This window comes from Balaenoptera ricei, chromosome 4 (genome assembly GCF_028023285.1).
Source record: "Balaenoptera ricei isolate mBalRic1 chromosome 4, mBalRic1.hap2, whole genome shotgun sequence".
NCBI classification, from domain to species: Eukaryota; Metazoa; Chordata; class Mammalia; order Artiodactyla; family Balaenopteridae; genus Balaenoptera; species Balaenoptera ricei.
In genome coordinates, this window is record NC_082642.1 from 27,818,736 (window position 1) to 27,828,814 (window position 10,079).

General features: G+C 37.1%; 1 protein-coding gene across 1 annotated transcript in view; it reads right to left on the bottom strand.

Annotated features, from left to right (window-relative positions):
• NEK11 (NIMA related kinase 11) overlaps positions 1-10,079 on the bottom strand; it is a 273,104-nt gene that overhangs the window by 261,782 nt on the left and 1,243 nt on the right. The window contains 1 exon segment of the mRNA XM_059920355.1: positions 8,405-8,673. Coding sequence (XP_059776338.1) covers positions 8,405-8,622 — 218 coding nt within the window. The 5' untranslated portion in view covers positions 8,623-8,673.

Consider the following 10,079-nt stretch of genomic DNA (forward strand, 5'->3'; position numbering starts at 1 on the left):
AACTCTGCAAGCCAAACAAAAGACATCTGAATGCTGAATGTGACCAGTACGTAATATGTTGTAGAGTTTCTGATGATGAATGATTCCTGTCCAAGAGATTCTAGACTAGACCTTTGGTATCAAATGATTTGTCAATTATCCTCACTATTGAATTTACTCTACACACCTAGGCTTCTTCTGCCATCTTCAGCTCAACTCATACGTCCTAAGATGAGTTCAGGTACAGTGAAGGTCACTAACAAATCACTTCCCATTCAACTGGCCCCAGCCCCCTCATCTCTCTCATTCTCTTCCCCTCCTCCCTACACACATACACACCCACCCATCACCTCAAGTCTGAAACTTTCAAGTTTGGTCTTCATACATCTTATGTTACATCCCTTTAATCAACTTTTTTTTTTCCTATTCTCTTAAATTCTTCACATTCCTCATTAGTTGAAGAAACCAAAATTGGATACATTCTTTACATTATGATTTTTATAACTCTTGGGTCAGATTTAGGCCTTACTCTTAATGTTTCCATAAAGGGTCTCTAGTAATTTTCATAAATTTATCATCCTGTTCTAAACAGCTGGAAGAGTACCTCTAGGATTTAAGGTAAAAAATTATTTTTTGGTAGAAGTCATAAAGCATGTTCTAATGACACCAGAAAAGTGCCAGCATTATTCCCATTCTTCACATAGGAATTTATCAAAAATTATGAAGTCTAGATAACTACTTTTTAAAATTCTGGACACAGAGACCATTTAAAAGGCTGATTTTTAAATAAAATAGTAGCATCAGTAACATTTGCTTTTATAGTTCCTATGACATATTAAGAAATAGAAAAGTTTATCACACTGATTTTAAATCCACAGTCCTATGGGCAAAAGCTGGAGGCATTTAGAGTAGCCTCAAAACCTCTGAATAAAAGAGTAGATTATGGGATGGAAATCTGTTCTTCTCAAGGGCTGATTTCTTGGATCACTCTTCCTTCTCCTTTCTCTTCCTCCTGTGTTTGATGTACAAGTTTCTTATCCTAACTTCAGTTCCAACTAACTTTTCACTGCAGCAAATTCAAGCAACTTTAAGCTAAAAATGAAGATTCATCCTTATTTGTAAGAGATGTACTGTCCAACAACATTAGAGTTTTTCTCTGCCATGAAAGTTTATAGGGTTTGATTAAAATCAAAGGAAAGGGAGAGGAACCAAGATGGCGGAGTAGAAGGACGTGCTCTCACTCCCTCTTGTGAGAACACCAGAATCAGAACTAGCTGCTGGACAATCATCGACAGGAAGACACTGGAACTCACCAAAAAAAGATACCCCACATCCAAAGACAAATGAGAAGCCACAATGAGACGGTAGGAGGGGCGCAATCAGAGTAAAATCAAATCCCATAACTGGTGGGTGGGTGACTCACAGACTGGCAAACACTTATACCACAGAAGTCAACCCACTGGAGTGAAGGTTCTAAGCCCCACATCAGGCTTCCCAACCTGGGGTTCCGGCAACAGGAGGAGGAATTCATAGAGAATCAGACTTTGAAGCCTAGTAGAATTGATTGCAGGACTTCGACAGGACTGGGGGAAACAGAGACCCCACTCTTGGAGGGCGCACACAAAATAGTGTGCGCATCGGGACCCAGGGGAAGGAGCAGTGACCCCGGGGGAGACTGAACCAGACCTACCTGCTAGTGTTGGACGGTCTCCTGCAGAGGCGAGGGGTGGCTCTGTTTCACTATGGGGACAAGGACACTGGCGGGAGAAGTTCTGGGAAGTGCTCTTTGGCGTGAGCCCTCCCAGAGTCTGTCATTAGCCCCACCGAAGAGCCCAGGCTGGCTCCAGTGTTGGCTTGCCTCAGGCAAAACAACCAACAGGGAGGGAACCCAGCCCCACCCATCAGCAGACAAGTGGATTAAAGTTTTACTGAGCTCTGACCACCACAGCAACAGCCAGCTCTACCCACCACCAGAGTCTCCCATCAAGCCTCTCAGATAGCCTCAACCACCAGAGGGCAGACAGCAGAAGCAAGAAAAACTATAATCTTGCAGCCTGTGGAACAAAAACCACATTCACAGAAAGATAGACAAGATGAAAAGGCAGAGGGCTATATACCAGATGAAGGAACAAGATAAAATCCCAGAAAAACAACTAAATGAAGTGGAGATAGGCAACCTTCCAGAAAAAGAATTCAGAATAATGATAGTGAAGATGATCCAGGACCTCGGAATAAGAATGGAGGCAAAGATCGAGAAGATGCACGAAATGTTTAACAAAGACCTAGAAGAATTAAAGAACAAACAAACAGAGATGACCAACACAATAACTGAAATGAAAACTACACTAGAATGAATCAATAGCAGAATAACTGAGGCAGAAGAACGGATAAGTGACCTGGAAAACAGAATGGTGGAATTCACTGCTGTGGAACAGACTAAAGAAAAAAGAATGAAAAGAAATTAAGACAGCCTAAGAGACCTCTGGGACAACATTAAACGCAACAACATTTGCATTATAGGGGTCCCAGAAGAAGAGAGAGAGAAAGGACCCGAGAAAATATTTGAAGAGATTATAGTCGAAAACTTCCCTAACATGGGAAAGGAAATAGCCATCCAAGTCCAGGAAGCGCAGCGAGTCCCATACAGGATAAATCCAAGGAGAAACACACCGAAATACACAGTAATCAAATTGGCAAAAATTAAAGACAAAGAAAAATTATTGAAAGCAGCAAGGGAAAAATGACAAATAACATACAAGGGAACTCCCATAAGGTTAACAGCTGATTTCTCAGCAGAAACTCTACAAGCCAGAAGGGAGTGGCATGATATACTTAAAGTGATGAAAAGGAAGAACCTACAACCAAGATTACTCTACCCAGCAAGGATCTCATTTAGATTTGATGGAGAAATCAAAAGCTTTACAGACAAGCAACAGCTAAGAGAATTCAGCACCACCAAACCAGCTCTACAACAAATGCTAAAGGAACTTCTCTAAGTGGGAAACACAAGAGAAGTAAAGGACCTACAAAAACAAAACCAAAACAATACAGAAAATGGTAATAGGAACATACATATCGATAATTACCTTCAACGTGAATGGATTAAATTCTCCAACCAAAAGACACAGGCTCATTGAATGGATACAAAAGCAAGACCCATATATATGCTGTCTACAAGAGACCCACTTCAGACCTAGGGACACATATAGACTGAAAGTGAGGGGATGGAAAAAGATATTCCATGCAAATGGAAATCAAAAGAAAGCTGGAGCAGCAATACTCATATCAGATAAAATAGACTTTAAAATAAAGAATGTTACAAGAGACAAAGAAGGACACTACATAATGATCAAGGGATCAATCCAAGAAGAAGATACAACAATTATAAATATATATGTACCCAACATAGGAGCACCTCAATACATAAGGCAACTGCTAACAGCTATAAAAGAGGAAATCGACAGTAACACAATAATAGTGGGGGACTTTAACACCTCACTTACACCAATGGACAGATCATCCAAAATGAAAATAAATAAGGAAACAGTAGCTTTAAATGACACAACAGACCAGATAGATTTAATTGATATTTATAGGACATTCCATCCAAAAACAGCAGATTACACTGTCTTTTCAAGTGCACACGGAACATTCTCCAGGATAGATCACATCTTGGGTCACAAATCAAGCCTCAGGAAATTTAAGAAAATTGAAATCATATCAAGCATCTTTTCTGACCACAACGCTATGAGATTAGAAATGAATTACAGGGAAAAAAACGTAAAAAACACAAACACATGGAGGCTAAACAATATGTTACTAAATAACCAAGAGATCACTGAAGAAATCAAAGAGGAAATCAAAAAATACCTAGAGACAAATGACAATGAAAACACCACGATCCAAAACCTATGGGATGCAGCAAAAGCAGTTCTAAGAGGGAAGTTTATAGCTATACAAGCCTACCTCAAGAAAGAAGAAAAATCTCAAGTAAAAAATCTAACCTTACACCTAAAGGAACTACAGAAAGAAGAACAAACAAAACCCAAAGTTAGCAGAAGGAAAGAAATCATAAAGATCAGAGCAGAAATAAATGAAATAGAAACAAAGAAAACAATAGGAAAGATCAATAAAACTAAAAGCTGGTTCTTTGAGAAGATAAACAAAATTGATAAGCCATTAGCCAGACTCATCAAGAAGAAGAGGGAGAGGACTCAAATCAATAAAATTAGAAATGAAAACGGAGAAGTTACAACAGACACCGCAGAAATACAAAGCATCATTAGAGACTACTACAAGCAACTCTATGCCAATAAAATGGACAACCTGGAAGAAATCGACAAATTCTTAGAAAGGTACAACCTTCCAAAACTGAACCAGGAAGAAACAGAAAATATGAACAGACCAATCACAAGTAATGAAATTGAAACTGTGATTAAAAATCTTCCAACAAACAAAAGTCCAGGACCAGATGGCTTCACAGGTGAATTCTATCAAACATTTAGAGAAGAGCTAACACCCATCTTTCTCAAACTCTTACAAAAAATTCCAGAGGGAGGAACACTCCCAAACTCATTCTATGAGGCCACCACCACCCTGATACCAAAACCAGACAAAAATACTTCAAAAAAATAAAATTACAGACCAATATCACTGATGAATATAGATGCAAAAATCCTCAACAAAATACTAGGAAACAGAATCCAAAAACACATTAAAAGGATCATACACCACGATCAAGTGGGATTTATCCCAGGGATGCAAGGATTCTTCAATATACGCAAATCAATCAATGTGATACACCATATAAACAAATTGAAGAATAAAAACCATATGATCATCTCAATAGATGCAGAAAAAGCTTTTGACAAAATTCAACACCCATTTCTGATAAAAACTCTCCAGAAAGTGGGCATAGAGGGAACCTACCTCAACATAATAAAGGCCATATACGACAAACCCACAGCAAACATCATTCTCAATGGTGGAAAACTGAAAGCATTTCCTCTAAGATCAGGAACGAAGCAAGGATGTCCACTCTCACCATTATTATTCAACATAGTTTTGGAAGTCCTAGCCACAGCAATCAGAGAAGAAAAAGAAATTAAAGGAATACAAATTGGAAAAGAAGAAGGAAAACTGTCACTGTTTGCAGATGACATGATACTATACATAGAGAATCCTAAAGATACCACCAGAAAACTACTAGAGCTAATCAATGAATTTGGTAAAGTAGCAGGATACAAAATTAATGCACAGAAATCTCTTGCATTCCTATACACTAATGGTGAAAAATCAGAAAGCGAAATTAAGAAAACACTCCCATTTACCATTGCAACAAAAAGAATAAAATATCTAGGAATAAACCTACCTAAGGAGACAAAAGACATGTATGCAGAAAATTATAAGATGCTGATGAAAGAAATTAAAGATGATACAAATAGATGGAGAGATATACCATGTTCTTGGATTGGAAGAATCAACATTGTGAAAATGACTCTACTACCCAAAGCAATCCACAGATTCAATGCAATCCCTATCAAACTACCACTGGCATTTTTCACAGAACTAGAACAAAAAATGTCACAATTTGTATGGAAACACAAAAGACCCTGAATAGCCAAAGCAATCTTGAGAAAGAAAAATGGAGCTGGAGGAATCAGGCTCCCTGACTTCAGACTATACTACAAAGCTATAGTAATCAAGACAGTATGGTACTGGCACAAAAACAGAAATATATATCAATGGAACAGGATATAAAGCCCAGAGATAAACCCACACACATATGGTCACCTTATCTTTGATAAAGGAGGCAAGAATATACAGTGGAGAAAAGACAGCCTCTTCAGTAAGTGGTGCTGGGAAAATCGGACAGCTACATGTAAAAGAATGAAATTAGAATACTCCCTAACACCATACACAAAAATAAACTCAAAATGGATTAAAGACCTAAATGTAAGACCAGACACTATAAAGCTCTTAGAGGAAAACATAGGAAGAACACTCTTTGACATAAATCACAGCAATATCTTTTTTGATCCACCTCCTAGAGTAATGGAAATAAAAACAAAAATAAATAAATGGGACCTAATGAAACTTCAAAGCTTTTGCACAGCAAAGGAAACCATACACAAGACGAAAAGACAACCCTCAGAATGGGAGAAAATATTTGCAAACGAATCAACGGACAAAGGATTAATCTCCAAAATATATAAACAGCTCATTTAGCTCAATATTAAAGAAAGAAACAACCCAATCCAAAAATGGGCAGAAGATCTAAATAGACATTTCTCCAAAGCAGACATACAGATGGCCAAGAAGCACACGAAAAGATGCTCAACATCACTAATTATTAGAGAAATGCAAATCAAAACTACAATGAGGTATCACCTCACACCAGTTAGAATGCACATCATCAGAAAATCTACAAACAACAAATGCTGGAGAGGGTGTGGAGAAAAGGGAACCCTCTTGCACTGTTGGTGGGAATGTAAATTGATACAGCCACTATGGAGAACAGTATGGAGGTTCCTTAAAAAACTAAAAATAGATTTACCAAATGATCCAGCAATCCCACTACTGGGCGTATACCCAGAGAAAATCATAATTCAAAAAGACACATGCACCCCAGTGTTCATTGCAGCACTATTTACAATAGCCAGGTCATGGAAGCAACCTAAATGCCCATCAACAGACGAATGGATAAAGAAGTTGTGGTACGTATATACAATGGAATATTACTCAGCCATAAAAAGGAACGAAATTGAGTCATTTGTTGAGACGTGGATGGATCTAGAGACTGTCATACAGAGTGAAGTAAGTCAGAAAGAGAAAAACAAATATCGTATATTAACGCATGTGTGTGGAACCTAGAAAAATGGTACAGATGAGCCAGTTTGCAGGGCAGAAGTTGAGACACAGACGTAGAGAACAGACATATGGACACCAAGGGGGGAAAACTGCGGTGGGGTGGGGATGGTGGTGTGCTGAATTGGGCGATTGGGATTGACATGTATACACTGATGTGTATAAAACTGATGACTAATAAGAACCTGCAGTATGAAAAAACAAACAAACAAAACAACTAATACTAAAGTTTCATTGGGTTATTTGTATGGAACTATGTTAATATAAATGTTTCAGACATTACATGAAATTTCTAAAAATCTTATATGTTCTGGTATAATGTTATAAGTCATAATTCTAGTTATTACTTTAAAATGTACATCTCAGAAATAACTAAATTTCTTTGTCAATTGCATTATTATGAACTTTCATCAAATGTTTAACCGTGGTTATTTCTAAGTCTTTTGTCATTTACAGACAGTTCTGGGTGTACTCTGATGCTTTTGCAAATATGTTCATATAAAAGGGTTTCATCTTCAAGGAATTCATGGAAAAGACTCTGACAAGTACAGGTTTCTGGTAACTGACTGTACTGTTGAACTGAATGAATAAGCATTTTCAGAACTCTAATGAAAAACTGATGAACTCATAAAAGTGCTAACAAAAGATCAAGATGAAAAAAAAAATTAATTACATGGGACTGAGTGAACTGATGAGGATGATTATAATTTTTGTGACTTTCTGTTTGAATTTTAAAAAAAAAAATCCCACAAGGACTCAGAGGCAAAGAATATACAAATCAATTTTCACTGCAAAGTAAGGGAGCTGTTACAGTGGAGGATTACTGGACTGAATGTCAATATTATAACATAGTATGAGTGTGTTTCGTGTTTGGTAAGTGCAATCATTGTTGCTTTTGTTGTGGTCATCCATTTACAATGCTCGGTGTCAGTCTATTTATCTCTTGTAAAAATAAAATACAGTGAGTGTGTGTGAAAAAAAAAAAGAAAAAAAAATCAAAGGAAAGGAAGTAACAAGAGGGTCATCAATATAAGATAATTTTAGATGGGAGCCCCTGTTTGGTTTAAATGTCTAATTTGAGGGCTGTATGACTACAGACTTTGAAAACCTCCTCCATGGGAAAAAGCCAAGCAAAGTCAATACCGTATTTCCTTCAGTACACTCTATTCACCTCAAATGTGAATTACCATCGATTTGCATTTCCTAACATTTCTAAAAATGCAGTCATTATAAACAATTCTTATTTTCTCATTCAAGTCCCAATCAAGTTAAGTGGAAGCAAGGCTGTAATTGAGACTTTGGTACGCATAAAAATCTTACTTTCACATAATCTACCCCATTTCCCTACTCTAGGTCACTTGGGTACTTCACTCACCTGCTGAAATGCCTTTTAAAAATCTCATCTGAAGACATCATTCAAGGAGATTTTCTCTCTCTTACTAAATTCTTACTTTAATGCAAAAAGCAAAGTAAACATTACTCCGTGCTTTTAATCAGCTAAGAGCTGCACACACACAGCAGCCAACTCAAGGTTTGCATGAAGTATTTTTTTACTTACAATTCCTCTCCTTGTTTGGCATTCTTGTCTGACACTAGATAGACGGTTCCAAAAGTTCCACTGCCAAGTTTCTGTTGAAGCATGTATCTTCTTGCGATCAAGGGCTTTGGACATGTGGAAGCAGCTATTGATCCACTCACACACTTAGCAGCCTCTCGGAATTTCAGCATTGCTCCAAACAAGAGAGAACTGTTTGTTTGCTTATCGAAACTCAACATGCAAGTCTCCTAGGAGATGGTCAAATGCATCCAAGTAGCATCAGTCAATGCCTTAAAGAGGAAAAATCCAGTGGTCAGGTCTAACGGGTGCTGAACTATTCCTAACAAAGAGTGTAAGTTTCTGACAGTGATACCTGTACCTTGATTGGTGGACTGAACAACCCAATATTGGTTAACTTTAATTGAGAAAATGTTAAAAGGTAGAGATACTGCAGATTCCAATAGAAGGCAGTCTTTCACAAAAACAGAGCCTTCCCTCAGGCATCTAAATTTGGCAGAACTGAATAACAGTCAACTTTCCCCAAAGTTCTGAGATGTATATATGTTTTCCAATCAATAATCTGTTTAAGACTTTATACTCCCCACCTACTTTTTAAAAAAATCCAAGTATTAGCACTTTATAATTTCCTAAAATCTACATATCTGCATCAAGCTTTACGTATTCTTTCTTCCCACCTTATGTCTATTTTGATTAATAAATGGTGAGTTAGGATTAAACCAGAAATTAGCATATTGCTGGTTTCTTTCGATTTTTTTTTCTGTAGACTTTAAACCATGATATTTGCATTTATCAGATGTGAAGAGGGATATGGATTCGAAATGAATTTTTTCCCATCCTAAGCAAATTCTGATCCAGTTTCTGAAGTTTTTTATTATGCACACTGTGTATAGAGTAATCTCCCTGGTTTGGAAACAAGATGTGTCACAAATGCAGTTCAAATCTAAAATTGTATTTTAATGTTAGCTGAACATAAATTTGTTATAGGTAAATCTGTAATTTCTCAAAAAGCTATAAATGTACAGTGGAATTATGAAAGGCAGGACTGTTTCATATGAGTATGTGCATGGTAAAATCACTTTTATTTCATCAAAATGTAAAATGTTTTGTTAGTAATTATGAAAAGTGTGTTTTATTTTAAATCTATAAGAAAAACATGATTTTAATAACTAATGAGAACAGACTGTGTAGTACAGGGAACTCTATTCAATGCTCTGTGGTGGCCTAAATGGGAAGGAAGAGGGGATATATGTACACGTGTGGCTGATTCACTTTGCTGTACAGCAGAAACTAACACGACATTGTAAAGCAACTATACTCCAACAAAAAAAAAAAAAAAGGAAAGAAAACATGATTTTAAATTGAAGACTGTGCTCTGGAGTCAGGTCAGTCCATATTCAACAATTCCAAAGCTGTAAGACAAAAACCGATTGTGCATAATGACAAAACAAGATGCTATCTGTGTACTTTGGGGTACATGGCCAGCGGGCTTCATCATGGTGGTGGCCAATTACAAACATCCTTGGAACAGAACATAAACAAGGAAATGTCTATTTACAGCATTTCCCTTCTTGAAATAATGTATTAATCAGTTAAGTTTCACCTAATGCCAGTGAGAAGGAAAACTAGTAATCAGAGAAGGAAGGAAGGAAGGGAGGGAGGGAGAAACCAAATCACC